This window comes from Mesoplodon mirus, assembly GCF_964341445.2.
Source record: "Mesoplodon mirus genome assembly, chromosome: 11".
In the NCBI taxonomy this organism is placed as follows: domain Eukaryota; kingdom Metazoa; phylum Chordata; class Mammalia; order Artiodactyla; family Ziphiidae; genus Mesoplodon; species Mesoplodon mirus.
The window spans coordinates 7602568-7627787 of NC_138987.1; the positions used below are offsets into that span (position 1 = coordinate 7602568).

Genomic DNA, 25220 nt, shown 5'->3' on the forward strand with positions numbered 1-25220 from the left:
AGTTTCTTTCCGGGCAATTTCCTCTAATCTGTGCCTCAGTTTCCTTATCTGAAAAATTAGTAATAAGAATAGTAATTTCTATGTAGGATATTAATAGTTATGGTAGGTAGCAAGTGTGGTAACAGTTTTGGCTCTTGCAAATTAAAGAAAAAACAGGAAATAAAGTACAACCAATTCATAATTTAAAGAAAAACATCTGATTGTTTGTAAAGTGCAACATAGTGTCCTCAACACCTGAGAGTTTATTAGAAATGTGTAACTTTCGCACCTGTCCCAACCTACTGAATCAAAACCTACAGATCTTCTTTTAACAGGATTTGCAAGTGACTTCTTTCTCACTGCAAGTTGAGAAACACTGCCCAACTTTATTATCTCACTTAAAGTTTAGATTGTAAAGAAATAAAAATAATTAAGCACTTCATAACATCACTTTTATTTTGAATACTTCCTTTTTAAAATTACATGCACCAATAAATATTTCCTTTAGATATTTTTAAGCTACATTTTATGGGCTTGGTTTATTTAGTATACCTACCACATCATGTATATTACTATTTTAATTCAATCAAAATACTTCTGAAACTATCCAGGGGGTGGAGGGTGGGTCACTAACGTATAAAACAAATTTATTAATTCCAATAAAGATATATTCTGAATTGCTTTATTGAATACAATGAAATTGGCCAAGTACACAGTCTTTATTTTACATAGCAAGATAAAGTGAATGAAAGAAGAGCCTGTGTCTGCAGCTTCCTAAGCACAAAGTTAATTGAAAGGCTTCAAATTTGTGTAAATCACCTGCTGTAGATACAAACAGAAATGCTTTATGTGTATATGCTGCATTATGCAGGGTATAGCATCAGATACTTTGGGGCAGGGGTGAAGCAAGGCATAAAGGCCAACTTTCAGAGGGATGATTTAATACAGGAAAACTGGGAGGCTGAGGAATAGGGTTTCATCTCAGAGAAGGAAAAAAAGAGCGTCTTGAATATGGATTTAAAGAAAGCCGGAGTTAACCTGGCTACAGAGAGAAGGAACAGATGTTAGAGTAGATGAAGAGAGTGTAGACATAGTGACTTTTCTGCTCTTTCCTCCTAAAGGTTCAAACTGAAGCCACATCACTCTTGGTCTGTATGATAGGGCTGTTTAGGTCACTCAGCCTTTGTTCTCAGGGCTTAGTACCATAATATCCGTTGTAAAAACTATTTTATTGCTAATGTTCTTCCTCCATATATTAATTTGAGTGCAAGAAAATATAATTAACAGACTATATGAATTGTTTTCAAAAGTGTAATCATCTTAAAACGACATATAACCATAATCAGTTATACATACACATATGCAATAATTTGAAAATAATAACAAGGTATTTCTTTGTTTTAGGTTTACGCGATCAACAGTGCTGGTGCAGGGCCAAAGGTTCAAATGAGAATAACCATGGATATTAAAGGTACATGAGCTGCCTTCCCATAAAATACTATTAATCAAAGAGTAATTATAATTTGTATTCTGTATTAGAGTTAAGGATGTAGTTAAGCTTTTAAATGATGCATATGCATAAAATAAGCATATATTAAGTAATAAGTAATGTATGCTTATTCAGGCTATAATTAAAATGTCTTAATCATAATGCAAATTACCATGTTAATTACAGAGAATGCCCACTGCTATTTATCTTATATTTCCTTTCTGCTAAATTTAAACTTTTCTGAGACAAGGTTTGTAATTGTATTTTATGTTTTTAAAATTTTATTGAAAAGAAAGCTCCTTTAAATTATCCATGACTAGACTTTGACTAGTTCTAATTAGATTCCTTGACTGATCTTTATTTATTTTGAAAGTCAGATTCTTTTCAGTGAATCAAATAGTGCTTACTGAACTACCATATAATCAACTTTATGATTCTGACTGTAAAAGTAGATCTATCAATTCATTATTGACAGGGATTTTTTTTCATAGAAAATATACAAAAATTTGGAGACTGCCTCCCCCACCAAATCCCACAAAAGCCATAAAAGATTATTAAGAGGACTTCAGGGCATTCAGTCATTCAAGGTGCCTTCTCAAGACTGAAAATATGCACACAGTTTTGCCACTTCTCTAAAATCCTGTGTAAAACCTGCAGAGAGATTAAAAAAAAAAAAGTGTATTGACCTTCAGTAGAATTCCACCTGATGCTCCTCTCTCTGAAACAAAAAGTAGCTTTTCTCAGTCTTTGGTAAGCATAGCACAGCACAGTGATTAAAAGTGCCAGCTTTTAGGCTGAGTCTAGAGTCAAGTTGCTGAGGTTGAATTCTGGATTGGCCACTTGATACCTGTTTGACTTTGGACACGTTTCTTAACACCTATAAGCCTGTAATGGAGATAATACTAGTTCCTACCTCATAAGTTGCTGTGAGGATTAAAAGAGATAATCTTTGAAAAACCCATGGGACAGTGCCTGGAAACAAGCATTGTTAAGAATAAGAAATAATCACTAAGATGAAGCTGATAAATTTTACTTTTTTATCAATGGGTAGTTTATATAACTATAATACTATTTGTGTTATTTGCTTTTAGTTGATAAATATGTACTTGGAATGTACAAACTCCTGAAGTCTAAGAAATATCAGCTACTTTAGAAAATGACTTCATAAAGAAGAGCTTACCTCATACCATCCTAATTTCTCTTTGTTATTTAGTGGCAGACATATCCATATATTCAGTATACAGGTAACAGTAGATGCATTATATTTATTTAGTAAAACTTCCCATTTCAGATACTTTGCTCATCCTCAGGTAGAGGTGACTAGTTCTGACTTTCCATGCCTTACATAGGGTGGATAGACTCATGACCAGTTATCTAGAGAAGATATATGAGTACTAAGGGGCAGTGGTTCGGTCCTAGAGAAATGAATTTTTCTCCAGTAATATGCATGATTTTATTAATGACATGGAGTGACACTGGATTAATAGTTGTCTCATTAGATTTGCATTTGACAGATAATGCCGAGTTGGATAGTACTGTCTCATGTCCGATCCTCTAACTGGAAACCTTGTCTTGGGGACTCCCCAGTGGCCTCTCTCAGTTCCTCAGAACTCCCTGAAACCTGAGGCCCTTCCTGCTGAGTCCCTTCTTCCTTCCTCTTCCCCATTCACACGTGTCAGGCCTGTGATCTTGCCACCTGCTATTGCCCCCTGCCCCTTTATTATCATAGATATTTTCCCCAATAAACTTCTATACATGTAATGTCATCGTAACTTTTATGTCTCAGAGGAGTGAGCTAAGGGATCAAGTCAGAAAGATTTGGTTCCAGTCTTGATAGTTCCCTCTTACCGCTATGTAGCAGAAGGCCATTTTCCTCATGTATAAAATGGAAATGATATTGCCAATTTTATGGCATTGTCGGAGAGGCTTTTTAAAAAGATTTTATAAGTATGAGAATTGAAGTTTGATTAAGCAACTTACTGATGCTCAGCTGGTGTATGTAGCTATAAGACGAAATGAAACAAGAGGAGCTTCTACAAATGTTGATTTTGGAGATACTTGCATGCATGGACGGTAAAAGGTGAATTATCATGGCACTTTTAGAAAATTATTCTGGCAATATCTGTTAAAGTTAAAAGTACATGTTTCTTTTGTTCCAGAAATTCTGCCCTTGGGAATATATTCCATAGAAATAAAAGGATCAGTAAATAAAGCTAAATGTATAAGGCTGAGTAGTGAAGCAAATGTTCAAAACCTGAAGGAAAAGTGAATTCCCATCACTAGATGAATGGCTGAATAAATATGATGCAGTTGCACCATGATATACAACATAGTATTAAGAAGAATGAGTTAGCCAGAACTTGGTGACTTGAAAAGATTTACACAAGTCTTATTTAAGTGAGAAAAACAGTATGTGGGGTAATTATAATACTTAATATAGCACCATTAAAACATATCAGTGAGAAGAATCCATTATGTGTGACTTTATGTATTTTTCTATGATTATGTGAACATAGAGAAAAATATGTGAGGATACCATCCAGATGTTTGGTATGGATAACTGCAGGGTTAGAGGGCAGGGCTCCTGGTATGACTAGAATAGAAACTGGTAAATCAGCTAAAGGAAGCAAAAGAAAAAAAAACATGAAAATACTAGTATGATTTAATGCATTTGTGAAAATTATAAATATAGTTTGAATTTCTTTAATATATAAGGAGGAGTCAGATGTCTGAAAATCACACCTGGGTCCCATTATCTTAGGCAAGTCTCAAATATATAATTATACCATTAGGAGGTAATAATTGCTAAATATCTGCTGTATCCAAACAAAAATCTGTTTCATTTGTTATATTTGTCATCACTTTATCTGTAAATTACTGCATGAAAGGAGAATTCAAAATGATTTTCTCTGCAGAAACAAAAAATGAACTGGTAGTGATATTTCTTCTTTGTTTATAGCTCCAGCACGACCAAAAACCAAACCAACCCCTATTTACGATGCCACGGGAAAACTTCTTGTGACTGCAACAACGATTACAATCAGAATGCCAATATGTTACTATAATGATGACCATGGACCAATCAGAAATGTACAGGTGCTTGTAGCAGAAGCAGGAGGTATCATCACATGCCAGCTTATCTTGTCAAATTGCAGTGTGTGAACTGCTGAATGCTAAAGACATTTCAACTCAAAATTAGTAATATAAGATTGACTCCTGATTATTACACATCTCTTGAGTTTAATAGATCGTCAATATTAATTTATTATCATCAATTTTACTGATCATTAATATATGCCTAAAATATTTTACCGAAATTTTAAAAAGGCATGGTTAAAATATGTGATTTATTTATTCCATATGCTGGTAGGATTGTTTTGATTTTGGCAGGATGGAGTCTTGACAGCTTCTTTGGAGGTGTGAAAGAGAGAGTTAGTTACCCTTGACTGAGGAATGTTTTTTCTCCGAGAAGTCATTCTCCACAATGCCTATGGATTCATGTGTGATGGGAATGGATAGGGTTCCCTAATTATCCACGTAGATCAGCTGAATCATCCCTGGTGGTTCACAGAGTGACGGATGTTACATCCAGATTTTCCTCGTGCAATTATAGAAACACGCTTTATAAATGTGAAAATACATTTGGATATTACTTGTAATCATTATTCTTTTTTCTGAAAATAGCTCAGCATGATGGAAATGTAACAAAATGGTATGATGCATATTTTAATAAGCCAAGGCCATATTTTACAAATGAAGGCTTTCCTAATCCCCCATGTACAGAGGAAAAGACAAAGTTTAGTGGCAATGAAGAAATTTACATCATAGGTGCTGATAATGCATGTATGATTCCTGGCAATGAAGACAAAATCTGCAATGGACCTCTGAAACCAAAAAAGCAATACTTGTAAGTATAGTTTATGCTTACTATGCATCATGTTAGCAAGCTAGCTGACAACTTTCATCATCCATCTACCCTCTTGTCATCTTTCCAGTAAGTGCTGGGCATCCATAATGTATTGTGACCTAATGCATGATAAAGATCAACAAGGCATTGTCCTTACATCCCGTAAACATACAGTTGTAGGGAAAGGAGGCAAGCTTAAAAGTAATCATGGTTTGATGTGTTAAGTGACTAAGGGCAATATGAAAAATGTGCAAATTGGAGAACGCAGGTAGAATTTAATTCTTTATGTAAAGGGCAATGTGACTAATGTGTACTATTTTGTGGTTTTCATTCATTTCTCTGCCATTAATGTCAGGTTTTTAGAAACATGATCCTAGTCTTTCAGTTAATTATGGCTTCAGTTTGCCTCAGTCATAGCAATCATTTTCAGCTTTTCATACTATCAAACAACTGAATGAGGAATTGAAATCTTTACAATTCACTTTAATATTTGGTATTGTGTAGATTATAATAATCTAATATAAAAACCAATGCTGATATTTTAGCTTTATTAAATGCTTTGCTAAATTGGTTATTTTTCTCCTACTAAATTGACTGTTATTTTGTGTCATGACTATAATTTTTTAATTATTTAAATTATTTAATTTTCAAAATATAATTTTTACTACTAAATTTGAAAAATACAGCTAGTTTCATTTTTGCCTGCTAAAGCACTGTTAAATTCTTCATAAACATCCTAGGACAAGTTAACATTAGAAAAGTTAGAGAAGTTAGACATTTGAAAAAAGAATGCTTTATTATCTGTTATTAAGTACAATTACTTGGTTTACTAAGTTATGGCCTGAAATTAATCATCATACAATAACAGTTACAGAAATAATATACCACAAAGTTTAATCCAAAGTTTATCCAAGAATTGTTGATTTTACATAATTTTTTCCAAAACATTTCATATAATCCATAAAATCATAAGAATTTGAGAAGAGCAGGGATTAAATTATGAAGTGCAATTTATTAATGTAGATTAGTTTTATATTTTAAAATGCTTGTAGGTTCATAGTTTTTTTTTTTTAAAGAGTACAGATTTCCTTTTTAAAATATATTTATTTATTTATTTTTGGCTGCATTGGGTCTTCGTTGCTGCCCGCGGGCTTTCTCTAGTTGTGGCGAGTGGGGGCTACTCTTCGTTGCGGTGCGCAGGCTTCTCACCACGGTGGCTTCTCTTGTTGCGGAGCATGGACTCCAGGAGCACGGACTTCAGTAGTTGTGGCATGCAGCCTCAGTAGTTGTGGCTCGTGAGCTCTAGAGCACAGGCTCAGTAGTTGTGGTGCACGGGCTTAGTTGGTCCAAGGCCTGTGGGATCTTCCTGCACTGGGGCTTGAACCCATGTCCCCTACATTGGCAGGCGGATTCTTAACCACTGTACCACCAGGGAAGTCCCATAGTTTTAAAATAAGGTGAATTTCGGTTGTCTCTGTGGTGACAGAATCAACCAGTGTTTTTTTTTTTTTAAGAAGATGTTGGGGGTAGGAGTTTATTAATTAATGTATTTATTTCTGCTGTGTTGGGTCTTCGTTTCTGTGCAAGGGCTTTCTCTAGTTGTGGCAAGTGGGGGCCACTCTTCATCGCAGTGTGCGGGCCTCTCACTGTCGTGGCCTCTCTTGTTGCGGAGCACAGGCTCAGTAGTTGTGGCTCACGGGCCTAGACGCCCTGCGGCATGTGGGATCCTCCCAGACCAGGGCTCGAACTCGTGTCCCCTGCATTGGCAGGCAGATTCTCAACCACTGCGCCACCAGGGAAGCCCTCAACCAGTGATTTTTAAGATTGATTTTCTTCTGCATCCATTTTGTATTTCATATGTCATGAAAGCACAGAAAGTGGAAATACAGCTGTGCACACTCGGAATTAAGAGGCATTGTTCTTCATTTGTTTATATTTGAACAGGGTAAGTTTTATATGACTATTCTAAATCTGGCTTATTGGCGTTTTCAAAGGTGGCTGAGGTATACCAGTTATTGTGCTTTATATTTATAAAGTGTGCCTGTGCAGACATTCAGTGGTTTCATCCAAATAAGTCTATGAAGGAGGTGATCTACTTCATCTGATTAACCTGCTGACTCTTCATGAGTCTGGTCAAACTTTTGGTCACTCTCTCATGAAGTTCAAGAGGTCCATGTACAAGATAGTTTCACGTAAAGATATTATTTATTTGTCCTGGTAGTGATTGATTTCCAAGTTTACACTTTGTACGTTAATTTTCTCTTTAACAAAAATGTCTTTTTCACAGCCATTTCTTAAATTATTCATAGAAAAAAAAAGTCATATGGTATGTAAATTGTTGTTGTTGTTTATTTCATAGATTTAAATTTAGAGCCACAAACGTCATGGGACAGTTTACTGACTCTGATTACTCTGATCCTGTTAAGACTTTAGGTAAGACATATTTCGTAGTTTACTTTCATTTATAATCTCAACACGCTAATCACAGCTGTAACGTTCATTAGTAAATGTATTAATCCATGACGAATGTTCTCAAGGATGAAATCATTTCAAGGTTAATAATCCTGACTAAGGAAAAAATAGTATTTATAATACTCTTTTAAGTGATAGATGTTCCATCTATTCAAATCTGGACATAGACTTCAATATGGTATTTGGTTTAGGCTGATGTGTGGAACATGACACTAAGCAAATATTTATTTGGCTGTTTAATATGTAATCTTATATGTAAAACATTTTTACTTCATAAGAAAAGAAAAAGGATTATGGAAACTTTCCTGAAATAATCCTAAAAGATAGAAGCTTACCTGTCTTTTTAAATTGTATTTTCTTTCTGATCAACTCTGAGTTATTCAATTATATCCACCCAGTCAGGCCTGAATAAAACATCAATACAATTTAGTCAGATGCAAGGATATTTCTTCTTCTTCCTTTTCTCCTCCTTCCTCTCCCCATCCTGCTCCCCCTACGACGGCTACTACTCCTTCTCTTCCCCCTCCTCCCCTCAACCTTCTTCACCACCAACTATCTAACATTAAATATTCTGGGCCAGACATACTCTGAGGCTCTTTGTATGTATTCACTGATGGGCTCTTCACAGCTGTCCTTTAATTTAGGTCAGTGGTTCTCAACCAGTGATTTTACTCTCCAGGGGACATTAGACAATGTCTGGAGCCATTTTCAGTTGGGTTGTCACAGTTGTGCGCGTGAGCTAGTGGCATCTAGTGAGCGGAGAGGCCAGGGATGCTGCTACCTATCCTACAGTGCATAGGACAGCCCCTCCAGCAACGCGTTATCTAACCCACAGTCAGTAGTGCTGAGGTTCAGAAACCCTGTTAGGTGCCAGTGTTAGTTCCACTTTACAGACGAGGAAACCACGGCCCAGATTAAGTAATTACGTGGCTCTGCCGGCACAAATTTTACAACCACTACAATACAAATGCAGGATTTGGACCTGGATTCAAATGTTGGCTCTACCACTTGAGAAAATAATTTAATTTCTATAAACCTCAGTTTCCTTGTTTGGAAAATGGTGATATTACCTGCCTTGAAAGATTTATGTAAAATAATATAGGTAAAGATATTAATATTTTATAGTTATAAAGTGTTCAATGCTTAATAGCTTCTTTTTGGATGAGTTATAATGGAAGATTTAAAAAATATATTTCCTTAGGAGAATTTGTTTCCCTAGGACTTCTCTGAGCAAATCACAGCTTTCTATTTCCTCTGTGTCAGGCTCTGAGAGGGTGGAACTTTGTGTGTTGTTCTGATCCACAGTATATCCACAGTACATCATGAATGCAATAGATTTCAGTGATAGTTAGTTATGGCTGGAAGAAGACAGAAAATGTTCCACCCTTTTCAGTTAGAAATCCTCATCTGGTTGTGGAACATTCATTGTATAAAAAGCCAGTTTCTGCAGCCTCCACTTAGCTAAGGAAACTTTGGACCTTGAAGAAACCAAGGGGCACACAGTTTGCTACATTAATGTTTATAGGGGAATAACCTGTAAATTTCGTTGGCTGTGCTGTCCGCTTACATAACATAAAAATCACTGGTTTGATTAATTTTACGTAATCAATTTTTAAATCAGCTGACTAGACTTGTGGTTTTGAAGTTGTGTCAAGCGTTTCTGCATTTGATAGGTGAGTTTATCACACCCTGACACCACCACAGTAAATGTTTTGATGGCATCAACTTAACTTCCTTTAGGTTATAGCATTCAGAAACTACGTATTATCACAGCTAAATGGTGACCCGGTATATTTACCGATGGAAGATAAGAAACATAGTACAAGTGGATTAGCTCATATGTCTTAGAGAGATGACATTTTGAGGATGCAGTGCTAAAAAGAGATCAGCATCAGGAACCATGGTGTACAGGGACGTGATTCCCAGATTCTGCTAAATGGCTTCCCTTTGGCCAAGGATGGGCCTCGTCCATCACTTTGGCCACAGGTAGTCTCAAGATGGCCCTCAGCGACGGTCTTCTCTTTCTTTGTCTCTCAGCCAAGGCAGTGGAATACAATAAGTAATTCTAGAAGATAGAAGAAATACACCATCAGTTCTCTGACTCCCCTTTTGGAATCATCACCACCACCCAAGTGATCCAGGTGCTAATGTTTGTGTGCCCTGGTAACAGCAGGAGTATGAGGGGATGTAAGATGTACAATGAACGGCAGAGCACCAGATCCTGTCAAGGTCAGAATAGTAGGGACTAGGGAAACCCAGGCTGGGCACAGTCAGTGAAATGCCATTGGGTTGGTAAGGGCTGGTGACAAGGAAGAGTCCCACGTGTCTACAATCAATTTTTCAGGGTTCATATGCTACCTGGAGACCAGTGACGCCAGGATAGCCTTTCCGGCTCCTCCTTAGGGTGGCCTCCCATGGGCTCTCTCCTGATAGACAGCAGCTTTATAATAGGAGTGTGTTCTCTAATGCTTACTCCGATTGACCACAGAAAATTCTGCTATCTAGATAGTTATTTGTAGCTAGGAAAACAGTGCCAGGCAGGAGTGGAGGAAATTAAAAGGAGTGCAACCCTCAGTTGTGGTGAAATGAAATGTTCAGATTTGGAATATGGTGAGTACCACTGGAGCAGAATTCCTTGATGTCCATCAAAGTAGCCCAGTCATTTTGCTGGTTAATGGATGTAACACCATCCATTTCTGGCCTCATATTAATTTTTTACCTGGCTATTGGATATTGTGGTTCTGTGTATATCAGATTCACTCTTGAGTCAGGAACCAAAGAACACCCTCCAGAAAAGGTGCTGGTCTATAATTGACATTAATAAAAGGCCATAGAGTCGTAGAGTTTGTGGAAAAAGAACATTGCCGAGGAGGATATAGCAGAAGGACCCAAAAAGGAAATAAAGTGGACTGTTTCTACAGTGGGCAGCGTTCAGTGGCAAGAATGGCTTCACGGCTATGAGGATGGAGGGAAGCAAATAGTAAAATGCATTGGTGTAATATCCCTGGTGTCATTGTAAGCACACAAAGGATGTTTGAGGCCTTTTTTTCTCTCAAACACGTCAGGTATTGGGATACAGGAGAGCACTTGCAACAGCCTAGTGGCTCCCAGCATTTCTAACAGGCCTGCCCGACACCTAGGTGTGCACCTCACACTTCAGCGAAAGAAGTCTAGGTCCCATCTAGGTCATCAAACCACCACTGGATGTACTGGTATTTTGCACACCACAGGCAATGAGCTTCAAGTTGAGTCGCCCATCAATACAATCTTCAGGATTTAAGTGCCTTTGCAAAGCTGTGTTTCTAAGTTAGTATAGGACATGCGCTTACAAGACAGACCATTTTGATAGTGGTTGTGCCTGTCAGAGATATTATTTGGATGTTAAAATTAGGGGCAAAGAATCACTGATGAACTAAAAGGCTTAAGTTTTGGGAAAAAGGCTAACAGCAGTACAAGTGAGAAGGGGCCAGACAGGGCTTTGCTGAATAAGGATTGATAACATGGAAGAGGTTTGCACGTTGGGAAATCTTTATAGCCTGTAGGAACAATGGGAAATGACATGTGCCATCATTTTGGTCCTAAAGAAATACTTACAACTTACTTGATTTTGTTTTCACTCAGGATTGAGCATTAGGATTTTTATTAAGAAAATTCACAAGAATCCTTCTTAAATTCTTTTTTAAGGATCCTCCTTAGGCACATCAGTTTATGGAAACTGCTTGTAGGCAATGTTTTGATTGCAAGGTTTAATTATAGAGGATTCCTGTGATTTGAAAACCAGACACTGCTTTCTGCACCTCACAGGGCTTCATTAAAGCTGAACAAGTTGAAACCTTAAACCTCATGGCAAAGGCGCCCTGTGATTGTTTTCTTTTGTCATAATACTTCTCATTTAATTACTGTGCTAACAATGAAAAGTTCCAATATGCTCACTTGGGAACAGAGATAGGGAGTCACTATATATTTTTTGCAGCAAAAGGATCACTTGCCCCCAGGACACCAGAGGAACAGGGGAAAGCTTTATGATGTTAATGAGGCAGTGGCAATGCGATGGCGAACCTCGTAAAAAAACTCTGTAGTCAGACAAGCATATTTCAGGCAGTTTTGGCATATATGGAATTTATGTGACCTTGGGTTAGTTACTTAACAAATTAACTTCTGCAACCTTATTTCCAAAATGAGAATAATAATACCTACTTCATAAGCTGACTGGGCGATTAAATCAGATGAATGGACAGGTTAATGACTATGAAATGTTATTAATAACAATACGAAACATTATTTATGTGACAAGCCCTGTATGAGTTTTTTTGTATATAACCTCATGTATTTTTCACTACAACCCTATAACACGATTTCCTGTTTATAGGTATCCCCAGTTTACTGGTAAGAAATCTGAAGCTGGGTCTTTAAGCATCTTGCCCCAGGTTACAGAGCTAGGAAGTGGCAGCACTAGCTTTTAGACGCAGGCAACGTGACTCCAGGCAGTGCTGTGCTTATAACCACTGTACTGCGTTGCCTGGAAATCACTAAGTGCCCAAGTAGCTTTTGATTTCATTACTATTTCTGATTTTTCTGTTCCCGCAGACTTCCTATCTTTGCTGTACCATTTTCTCCTCTCAACATTTTAAATTACTTCTAGCTGTTCTCTTTGCATCTGCTCATCTTAGCTTTCTGAGGCTGACATTCATACATAAGTATACTGTTTTTACACATAAAGATGCAATAATTCCTTTTTGTTTTAACAATGACTAATTATGACTTTGCAACCTGGCCACTGTTTATCATCTACTTCTAATATTTTGCCAATATGATGTATTAAAAGACATTTATTTAGGGTATTTTAATTTATATTTCTTGAATTATGAAACTGAGAGACCTTTAGTAAGTTCTTTGTGCAGTATTTGAATATTCTGGATGGCTAATACTGGGCTAAAAGAGAAGAACTTTTTATACTTAAGTTCTAAGAAGTTGTTTTCTTTTAAGATTAATAATAATATTAAGAAGATGATCTCTCATGCAGTAAGTACCTATATCAAGAGCCAGGCATTGTCCTAGAAGCTTTATAACTCATTTAGTTCAAGCTTCTTAGAGATATAAAACTGCATTAAAAAGTCAGATCCATAGAGGAGTTTAAATAATGATAATCAAAAGATAATACTATGAAAAATTAGGTAGTGCTTTATAGTTATGATTTGCTTAATTACAGTAGTACATTCTGTTAGGCAAATAAAACAATTTAATTTGACCTTTCAATGGATTTTAAGTCTAATCAGGAAATGACTTGTACACGTTACAAAAAGAATCATGTTTATATCTTTAATTGAAAGAGTTTTGTTTTCTGTAAAAGGATTTAGAGAAATGACTTCATTCTGTACTGGTAATGCTCTGTGGGTACATGCATAGCAGTGAATCAAAATTTGTGCTGGACAGTCATAGTACATTTTGTCCCTTCCTAGTAGTACATTTGTAATACATGTGCCCAAAGGATTACCTATTGTTTATTAATACATCATATGTCATTTCCTCACTTCACTTGGCTAGTGCTTTGAAATGGTAATCTAATCTGAAAATTTTTTGTGGTCTATGAAATCATTTTTTCCCCACTAGGTTCCAAGGTCCAGTGACTCAATACTACCTGATAAAGATGATTCTATTCATCTTCATGTTTCCTTTCCCAAGCATATCCAGTTAGGAGTCAGCATGTGAAAATTCATGAAACAAACCATTTATATTTTAATGTATGAAAAAGGTGTATCTAAAATACTTTGTGAGCTACATGCTCCTTTAGAGTCTTCTCAATTTAGCTGGAGATTCTAGATGACCATGAAACTCTGATAACTGTTTAAGATTCAGTATTCAATTCAAATCCACGGTGCAGAATAGCCACAGAAACTCTTTCATGGTGTTAGAATTTCATAAGCACCAATCCAGGGAAGAAAAGATGAAACATTAACCCCTGTGTATTTTACAGATAGTTAACCTATTTTGTCACTTGACTTTAATACTTTTTACAGTAAAATTATACATTATATAACTTAAAATTGGTTATAATTATAATTACTAGTTGTATCAAAATAATTAATAACTTATATATTCTTATTTGGTTTAACGCCTAATCTTCAACCTGAAAATTTTTAATTTCTATTATACTTCAAAATCGACATTTTCATATATCAGTAAATTTAGAAAATATTTATTGAGCATTTGCTATGTGCCTGATACTGTTCTCAGGACTTGGAATACAGTTTTGAATACAACAAAGACTCCTGTCCTCAGGGATCTTACATTCTGGACAGGTAATAAACAATAAGATAATAAATAAATGAATTATAAGATACGTTACAAAGGGCTATGGAGAAAAGAAAAAGTAGAACAGAGTGTAGGGGAGGTGGAAGGGGGAAGGCAGGAAGTGAAGGAGTTGCAGCTTTCAATCTTAAATATGGTAATGTCTTAGTCTGCTTGGGCTGCCATAACAAATACTATAGACTGAGTGGCTTAAACAACAGAAGTTTATTTTCTCACAGTTCTGGAGGGAAGAAATCCAAGATAAGGTTCCAGCCGCTTCAGTATGTGGTAAGGGCTTTCTTCCTAGCTTGCAGAACGCCTCCTTCTCGCTATTTCCTCATATGGCCTTTCCTCAGCATGTGCACATGGAGGGAGAGAACTAGCTTTCTGGTGTCTCTTAAAAGGACACTAATTCTATCAGATTAGAACCCAACCCTTGTGACCTCATATAGCATTAATTACTTCCTTACTCAAATACTGTCACACTGTATTTGTGTTAGGGCTTCAACATATGAATTTTGGAGGGACACATACATTCAGTCCGTAAGAGGTGGTCAGTGTAGGCTTCACTGACTAGGTGATATTTGAGCAAATTCCTCAAGGTAATGAAATGGCTACCCAGGCAGATCTATAAGAGAAATACCTTTCTAAGCACAGGAAGAAGCTGGCCAAAAGCCCTATATCAAGAGTGACCTGGTGTGTCCCAAGAACAATAGGGAGGCCAGTCTGGCTCCAGAGTTGTAAGCAAGGTGGAGACTGGAAGGGAAGTCAAACGGATAACAGGGAACCAGAGGCCATTAACCTATGGCCATAGGCCATTGGAAGGACTTTGGATTTTGTCTGTGAGAGATAAGGAGGATTTTAAGTAGACAGGCAATGTTTTACAATCATTACTCTTGCTACTATGTTGAGAATAGATGGAAAGAGGACAGGGTGGATACAGGAAGACTTGTTAGGTGTCCATACAACAATTCATGCAAAACAGGATGGTGGCCTTGATCAGGATGCTTGCAGCAGAGGTAGTGAGAAGTGAATAGAGTGTACACGAAAGTTTTGAAATAGTATAATGAACCCCCAAATACCTATTAATTAAATTTAATAATTTTTAATGGTTTGCCACATCTGTCTTAATTACACATTTTTCATTTTGTTTCTGAAGTATTTTAAAGTAAATCACAGAAAGCTTTATATATTCCACTCCAAAACAGTTTAGCATATTTCTGTAATAAGTATGTTGTTATACTGTTGCAGTTCAACAAAATTAATGATAAATCCTTGATATTATGTAAAACTATATATATATATATATATATATATGTAGTTTCAAATCATCCTCTGATTTTTTTCTTTGTGGTTTGTTTAAAACAGGATCAAATAAGAGGTTCACACATTATTTTTGATGATTTTGTCTCTTAATCTATTTTAATCTAGAAGAGACTTCTTTCCCCCCCTATACCATGGACTCATTTAGGCAACCAGATGAGTTGTCCTGCAAGAGGTTCCATATTTTGAATTTGTCTGATTGCTTTTTATTGGTGTCATTAACTCCTTTTCCTACTTTCTTATAAATTAGAGATAAGATCTAAAGGTTTGAATATTCACAATGAACATTTTTGGCAGGGCTACTTTACAGGTGTTGCTGCGTAGATCAAAATACCTCACATCAGGAGGTGTATAATACCCGGTTGTCACATTTTCAGGATGTTAAAATTGATCAGTAAGTTTAGTGGTAATGATAGCAGGACCTTTCACTGGAAAGTTGTTTTTTCCCTTGTCATAACCAGCAAATAATCTGTGAGATGATAGTGTGACATTCCCTAAATATCCAAATGCCTTTCAACCTTCCTCCTGGTCATTTAAAGGTACACTTATGATTGTTACCTGAGTCAATTATTTCATTAGGAATGCAAAATTAATTTCTAATTTTATTATTTCTTCCACATTTATTAAACAGAATTCTCCTCTAATAAGGAGGTTTTACCTCCTTAACTGGGGCTATTTTTTAATTCATAAAAAACAGTTCACATGAGAAAGCCACGGGAAAAATGCTTAATTTTTTCTCTTTAATTACAAATTTTTAGAGTGAAAAAAAGAGTTGTTTAGCTAAAACCAGAGGTTACAAATTAGTACTTTTTTGGTTTTAATTTTCATTTCTCTTTCATTGAATAATATTAGAACTCATGGATTTTTATATCGAATCTATTTCAATCAATTTCAGTTTTTATTCATTATAAAGTTTAAATTGTTCCATCTTTGGCCACCTCTTCAAGATGATCTTTTGTTCTTTCCATACCATTAGGCTTTGATCATTTCTTAGCTTTCTTGCCCCATTAGATATCCCAACTTCCTTTTGTTCCCTAATCACACTTTGGAATTACTATCTCTCCAAGTTTCCCTAGTTTCTTTTAGTGAAAAACATAGAGCCAACAGGATTTCCTCAGAGATTTTGGATGTGTTCTACGAAAGAGAAAGTCAAGTATGACTCCAAGATTTTTGGCTTGAGCAACTAGAACAATGAAGTTGCCATCAACTGAGATGTAGAAAGATGCAGTTGAAAGGAGGGAAGAATAGGAGTTCAGCTTTGGAAATTTGGATTTTTAAAATTTAATTACACTTCTAAATAAAGATATATAGTAGGCAATTGGATATACAAGTCGGGAGTTCCTTAGATTACAGTTAAGTAGTCATCATCATATAGATGAAAATTAAAACCATGAGGCTGCACAGGTTCACCAAAGGTGTGAGTTTAGATAGAAAAAAAGAAGAGCACCAAGGATTGAGCTCCGAAGTTAGAAGATCTAGGAGGAGAAGAGAAACACATTTGTACACTTCATTAGCATTATTGAGAAATATGCCAAATTGTTTTTCTGTATTTTGAGACCCAATGTAGTATTACATATAATAATAATTAATGATTTTATACGTCTTCCTCTTCAGGTGAAGGGCTTTCAGAAAGATCTGTAGAGATTATACTTTCAGTCACTTTGTGTATCCTTTCAATTATTCTTCTTGGAACAGCTATTTTTGCATTTGCAAGGTAAGACTTATTTGTACTTATTCCTAAGATGCTTTATAGACATCATTCAGTCATGGCCCAATCAGGAGACAGAAGCCACAATGGTTACTTTAATGGGAAACATTTAATAATATGTTAACTAGTAAAAATAGTTAACAACTAAAGGGGGTAAGAGAAAACACTAAGGGATCCAGAAGTAGCAAGTGCAACAAAGCTACTCTCTCTAGGCTAAGGAGGAGTGGACAATAAAGGAACAAAGAACTAGAAGAAATCTCACTCCCAAGTTTGACATGGAATGGCTACCACAGGCACACGCAGCCCTATCACCTATCTTTGTGCAAAGAAATATGACAAAGGAAGGGCTGGAGCTGATCTGTAGAAGCTACCCATTGTTATTGGAGGGTTGGCAGGCTGGAATCAGACAGTGGAAGCAGCCCACTCTTGCCTGATGGCATGGGTGGGCTGGAGCCACCTGGAATCATTCACTGATGGAGAGAGCACGAACTTAAGAGGCAGCTAGTGCTCATCCAGGTGGGCTGCTGGGCTTCCACAATGAATAAGAATAATGCAGCCCTAGAACACTCAAGGGAAGTATCTCCCTGTCCCCAGTGCCTTGTAGGATGACTGCAGTGTCCTCTATTGACAAAGTTTAACGTCCAGCCAGCTGGCAAAGGAGAAATGTTACAGAGTCTAACTTCAGTATCACAAAGCAGGGCAAAGAAGTGTGGATGTAGAGCTGAGAGACAGAGTGGTAACACAAAAGCAGAAGCTGCCAGGCTTTCTACATCTTTTTGAATATTTTATAACTCTGATAGGTTTAATTGAAAATATTTTAATCAGGTCTAAATTTCAGATTTTATACAGAAGAGATCACTTTTCCAGTAAGGACACTTTAAAAACGTCCAACTTCTTTATATGATGGGCCCCTTCCTCACGTTTACTTTATCAAAATGTCTGTACTGTGTTTTCCAAGTGTCTTTTAAAATTCTCAGTATCAGTCTCTTAATTCCCGTTGTTCACAGGACCTCAGGGGAAATCTTAGTTGTGATCCTAAAATCTAGTTTCATAAGGTAGATTGCCGAGTTAAAGGGACCTTACATTTGTAAAAATAACCATTATACTAATTTCCTAAGTAGCTCAATAGGCTCTATTTTATCCGAAGAATGGTGTCCTGTATCCCGTTTGCCAAGCATCCTCTGTTTCATCTTGAATCTTTTAAATTATCATTTTGATGGATAATTTGAAGGGCTCTTGAAAGATATTTTTCTTATACCAGAGAGTGTTCTCAGATTCAGCCAGAAGATGGTGAGAGGAGGTCGTTATTTTAGGCACTTTTAAAGTTATGTTGTGTAATATATGGTCCTTGTCCCTGAGGGATGTGCACCCACCATATTGATATCATTTTTCCTGCTCTAAAATCGTTTTTTTATGGGATGAACTCCTTTTGTGGGCAGGAAATGGGCCCCTCTTATTCCCTACAACTTTCCTACATACGGCTCTTCAGCCAACAGAGTCTGTTCTCACCTGAACATTCCATCAGTTTTCATACAACTCTGCTTTTGTTCAGTCAGCTGGAAGTGTGCTTCCTCCTCCTTCTCATTCTGGAACACTCAAGTCAAATCCTACTTTTTATTTCCTCTAAATACTAATAGTTGTAATCACTTATATAACATTTTATAACTAATCAATTACTGTTTTAGGAGTTGTAATTTGACTTCTTTTCTCTTTTTTTATGCTTTTTCTACATTTAGATCCTACTTCTCAACTAAATTATGTCCTTGAGGATAAGGACCATATTTTATACTTCCTATATCATCCTCAACACATAAATCATAATAAATATTAAATGTCTGAAGTGCAAAAGATACATAGAATAGCTAAATATTACTTTATAATATACCGTACTATGTCATATAAAAATAAACATGTAAAGGGCTCAAAATGAAGAGACTTTGATTTGATTCGCATATGCATGTGACTTTTTTGAACCTGAGTTTTCTGGTTATATATTATATTCTTAGACTACATAATCTGTATAGTTATATTATACTTAGATATTACATATTTGACAATATTTTTATAAAAGCCAATGAGACTATTCAAAACACATTTTTATGTATTTTCACGTTATGTAGAAACAGTGGAGCATTGTCTTTTAGCACTGGTGCTGACAGCAGTGAGCTATGTCCACATTGGCATATTTCCTTTCTATAACAAATGTATGAGGCAGCTTGAGGGAGGAGAAACAAGCTCACAGCCTCAGTCTCGTTTGCTCTGTATTTTAAATGTGCCAATGGCTCAGGCTTTAATGAACTAATTCTCATTAAAAGCAGCATGTTAAAAAATTATAGAATACATTCTGTGGAATTAAAACAGGAAAGAGTTGAGTAGCTGCAAATTTGCAACATACTCAGGGAAGTGATCCCAACAAAGAAATTATTTGACTGATGTCTTAAGAAAACTAAATATAATTTCATATGCTTTCTATGATATTCCCTTCTTGGACTTTATTAGAATTCGACAGAAGCAGAAAGAAGGTGGGACATATTCTCCTCGGGATGCAGAAATTATTGACACTAAATTCAACCTAGATCAGCTCATCACAGTGGCAGACCTGGAACTGAAGGACGAGAGATTAACGCGGTGAGCACTCCTCTGGGCGAACAGTGGTCCAGAGGGCCCGGAGCCATGACCCTATTCTGACCTATGCTTGTTGGAAGTGTTTGTGGGGCTCCTATTTACACAGGTCGCAGAGATCTTCTTTCAAAGGGTGACCTCCATCTTCTACACACTTCTCACTGGTGTTCGGAGAATCAATCTTCCTAATACTTTCGAGTTCAATAGGAACCTTGGACTATAATGTTCAACCAAGCCTTTTTTTCCTGAGACAAATATTTGTACACATTAAATCTTTAAAATTATATTTAATAATTCACTTCAGATGACAGTTTTTTTTTACATTGGATTTCCTGGAGGTGTCCACATTTTTTATCACAAATTTAAATTAAATTTGTAACTACTTGATATTGTTTATATCATTTTTATAAAAGCCTGTCTTATGCCTCCTTATTTTAGTATAAAATGACATTAGAAGTCTAAATTGTGTATTAACACTTCATTTTTTTAAACTGCCTAGTATTTAAGAATTAAATACAAAGTTAAAATTACCTTTGAAAGGAAAAGTAAAAACATGTATACTAAATATGTCATCATTATGTATTGGAAATAGTAGAATGCTTAATTGTAAAGATAAATTATTCAAAATGTTGGCACATTTGAAAAACTTAATATTAAGATAACTCACCAAATTCTTTTATATTTTTTATTTTTTTGCTTGTTCAGTGATTGATAGTTTTTTTCTTTTTCCAAATTCTTAATAAAAACTATCATCAGATTGTCTTAACAAGTTTCAATTCTTATGAGATCCAATATTTTGTGATGCTTACAAGCACATGACAATTGTTACAAAGTACCTGCACAGCTGTGTTGAATTTTAGAAATTGTTACCAACTCTGAAAATATGGCATCAAAGGTCTTAAAAAGGAATTAATAATTTATAGTTATTTACCAAAGTTGGTCTTTACCTAATAGATTTACCTTGCAAAAATATTTTCAGTATGTCTAAAAATATCTACGTGCTATATGTAGATATACGTATAAGTATATATACGTGCTATAGAGGGAAGTGTCATCTGATAAGCAGGGTCCTTCCAAATGCGACAAAATGAAAGTTATTCAGTGTTATCAGTAAATTACAAAGAAATTTGTATTTATATTTATCTACATTTATCTACATTTGTTTATATTTATATTTATCTACATTTGTTTATGTTCCAATACAGGTTGTTCCTATCTAAAATGGATAGTGCTCCAAAGACTATGTGTAAGATGGTTATATATTAAGCAGGACATAGTTTTCCACATGAAAGATCAACCAATTTTCAGGGTAACCTGTCAAAGTTAAATCACATCATAGCAACAATAGAGCATTACTAGTATTAGGCTCTGTGTCTCAGTTCTGTAAGGGTCATACTGCATAGTAAAAGGAAGTTTCTTCTCCTTTACCCCTGTGGGCCCCAACTCCCTTTCCACACTCCTTTCTGAGTTCAGGCCTGGGATCTCCATCTCTTTCTTCTACAGGTGAAAGTATACAAGGGATAGAACTTCAAATCTCTGAGTGCAATTAATTTTAGTTTTTTGAACAATTTAGTTGAATCTGTTCATACTAAAACGTGAATTTCTAAGTGCCCAAACAATTTTACAGCATTTTTTAAAAGATTCTTTGTTAATCCCCCAAAAGTCTCTAGTAAGTAGATCTTTAGGAGTTATAATAGAGTGAAAAAAGCCAGTCAGTATTGGAGAAAGTATTCTTTTTCGAAGAGGTTACCATTCTATAGAGGCTATGTGAGGTCAGATCCCCTAAGCTCTATGTGTTTTCACAGCTTGCCCCCTACTCCACTGCTGAACACAGCCATTATCAAAAAGGAATAAGATATATATTTTTAAAACAATGACTGTCATGACAGCTAATGGAAAAGGTGGGCAAAGACTGTATAGATTGTTTATTATCGGGTACTTATAATTCAGGGACAGCCTTATTTAACCTTGACTCATTTATTTTCCTGTTCCATGTTTATTTATATATATGTCACTTTATTTGTACATGGATGTACAATTGCCTTTAAAGTATATTTCAAACAATTTTTATCTGTTTTTGCACATAGAAAACGGGTATGTATTACCACTAGTCATAGCACACTTAGAAATTTGTTTTCATGCTTTTTGCTTTCTCATTTACTTGTTATGATTCTAGTAATCGTGACTGTAAAAACTTTCTCATTGGTAATTCCAATGGCACATACTAATATGCTTTGCTTGATTTATTACAGAAATTTATTAAAATAACTATCAAGTGGTTTGGTAGTAATTCTTTTCATTATAGAGATCTACCTCCAGCTTTATTATTTACTGAAGGTTTTTCATGTTAATAAAGTCACTAATACATTAGACAATAAGACTAGAAAAAACAGTAACTAACAGATTCATAATTAGCCATGTGCACATATGCATGTGGTCATTCTTCACTGAAGCTCTCTTCACCTGTATTTCAGGTGCTGGAAAATCTAAATCTATTCAAAGCCATACATGTCTGATGAGGGTAGAGCCACAAAGACTAATGGTAGATTCTGAGACAGAAGAACCAAAGAGCTGGAGTTAGCTTCCAAATTGTTGAGTAACGTACTTATGCCATATGTCTTTGTTATTTACAAGAAGGAACTTAGATAATTTCCTTTAAATCTACCCAATTAATATATGCTCTTTATACCTGAGGCATAGGCATATTCTTTCCCTTCCAACCTGCCTACTTTCTTCATGCTAATTGGACTTGCAGTTTTCCTCAGTGTTATAGGTCTTCACATGTCCATAACAGAAATGATAAAATATCTAATCAGTAGTTAAAATATTAACTTTAGGGAGTTACCTAGTTGACCAAAAGTGGTCATTACAATACTTGGTACTAAATCCTCTTCAGGATTTAGGGTTTTGTGGTTAAGAAATTTTTTATATCTGCCTATATATTTATATACATTTTAAGATTCTTCCTATAATTTTTATATGTATAAACTCTCATCATTTGATCATATTATACCTTATTTCACAAAGGACCTGAAGAAGAATTCTCTCATTCTTCTTCTCTTGAAAGAGAACAAAATTCAAAGATTTGATACTCTATAAATCCATGAGAACATTCAGAGATATGCTAAGATTTTTTTAAGTTCTTATTTGGAATGATAATGACATCATTTCATTATGTACATTTTCTATATAGCTTAGTGAACGCAAGCTGTATTTCTTGGGAAGAATTCTTGATATTTGTGCTCATCTATTCCACATTTACCAGATTAGAAAATAACCCTTGGGTTTTGCTATTTGATAAACAAATGAACAAAACAACGTTTTGTGATGGCTCCTTCAAAACACAGCCATTAACACAATGAAGTGAGAAACATTTCTAGGAGGAAATATTAGCAAGATGAGCATACACACACTGGTAACGCAGACCTATCTCTTTAAAATTGCTGAGCCTAGATCACTGAAGAAATCAAGGAGGAAGTCAGAAAATACCTAGAGACAAATGAAAACGAAAACACAACGATCCAAAACCTATGGGACGCAACAAAAGCGGTTCTAAGAGGGAAGTTTATAGAGATACAAGCTTACCTTGCAAAACAAGAAAAATCTCAAATAAACCACTTAGCCATATACCTAAAGCAAATAGAGGAAAGAAGAACAAACAAAACCCAAAATTAGTAGAAGGAAAGAAATTATAAAGATCAGAGCAGAAATAGAGACAAAGGAAACAACAGAAAAGATCAATGAAACTAAAAGCTGGTTCTTTGAAAAGATAAACAAATTGATTAAATTTTCACCAGATTCATGAGGAAAAAAAGGAAGAGGGCCCAAATTAATAAAATTAGAAATGAAAAAGGAAAAGTTACAACAGACACCATAAAAATATGAAGGACCATAGGAAACTACTACAAGCAACTATATGCCAATAAAATGGACAACCTAGAAGAAATGGACAAACTCTTAGAAAGGTACAACCTTCCAAGACTGAACCAGGAAGAAACAGAAAATACAAACAGACCAATTACAAGAACTGAAATTGAATCTGTGATTTTAAAACTCCCAATAAACAAAAGTCCAGGATCAGATGGCTTCACAGACGAATTCTACAACACATTTAGAGAATCATTAACACCTATCCTTCTGAAACTCTTCCAAAAAATTGCAGAGGAAGGAATACTTCTGAACTCATTCTATGAGACCACCATCACCCTGATGCCAAAACCAGACAAAGATACCACACAAAAAAATTATAGACCAGGGCTTCCCTGGTGGCGCAGTGGTTGACAGTCCGCCTGCCGATACAGGGGACACGGGTTCGTGCCCCGGTCCGGGAAGATCCCACATGCCGTGGAACGGCTAGGCCCGTGAGCCAAGGCTGCTGAGCATGCGTGTCCGGAGCCTGTGCTCCGCAACGGGAGAGGCCACAACAGTGAGAGACCTGCGTACCGCAAAAAAAAAAAAAAAAAAAAAAAAATATATATATATATATATATATAGACCAATATCACTGACAAACATAGATGCAAAAATCCTCAACAAAATACTAGCAAACTGAATCCAACAATACATTAGAAGGATCATATACTATGATCAAGTGGGATCTATCCCAGGGATGCAAGGATTTTTCAATATCTGCTTATCAGTGTGATACACATTAACAAACTGAAGAATAAAAATTATATGACCATCTCAGGAGATGCAGAAAAAGATTCTGACAAAATTCAACACCCATTTATGATAAAAACTCTCCAGAAAGTGGGCATAGTGGGATCATACCTCAACATAATAAAGGTCATATATGGCAAACCCACAGCTAACATCATACTCAACAGTGAAAAGCTGACAGCATTTCCTCTAAGATCAGGAAGAAGACAAGGATGCCCACTCTCACCACTATTATTCAACATAGTTTTGGAAGTCCTAGCCACAGCAATCAGAGAAGAAAAAGACATAAATGGAATCCAAATTGGAAAAGAAGAAGTGAAACTGTCACTGTTTGCAGATGACACGATACTATACATAGAATATCCTAAAGATACTACCAGGAAACTACTAGAGATCATCAATGAATTCAGCAAGGTTGCAGGATACAAAATTAATACACAGAAATCTTTTGCATTTCTATACACTAACAATGGAAGATCAGAAATAGAAATTAGGGAAACAATCCCATTTACCATTGCATCAAAAAGAATAAAATACCTAGGAATAAACCTACCTAAGGAGACAAAATACCTGTACTTGGAAAACTATAAGACATTGATGAAAGAAACTGAAGATGACACAAACAGATGGAAAGATATACCATATTCTTGGATTGGAAGAATCAATATTGTCAAAATGACTATACTACCCAAGGCAATCTACAGATTCAATGCAATCCCTATCAAATCATGCATGGCATTTTTCACCAACTAGAGCAAACAAATTTACAA

At 35.7% G+C, this 25220-nt stretch overlaps 1 protein-coding gene across 1 annotated transcript in view; it reads left to right on the forward strand.

Moving 5' to 3' along the window:
* Positions 1-25220, forward strand: part of PTPRQ (protein tyrosine phosphatase receptor type Q) — a gene marked incomplete at its 5' end in the record, with an annotated part of 200301 nt that overhangs the window by 137922 nt on the left and 37159 nt on the right. Inside the window, 6 exons of the mRNA XM_082636662.1 lie at positions 1384-1450; positions 4428-4586; positions 5153-5375; positions 7735-7808; positions 17073-17172; positions 19666-19794. Coding sequence (XP_082492788.1) covers positions 1384-1450; positions 4428-4586; positions 5153-5375; positions 7735-7808; positions 17073-17172; positions 19666-19794 — 752 coding nt within the window. The remainder of the gene's footprint in view (positions 1-1383; positions 1451-4427; positions 4587-5152; positions 5376-7734; positions 7809-17072; positions 17173-19665; positions 19795-25220) is intronic.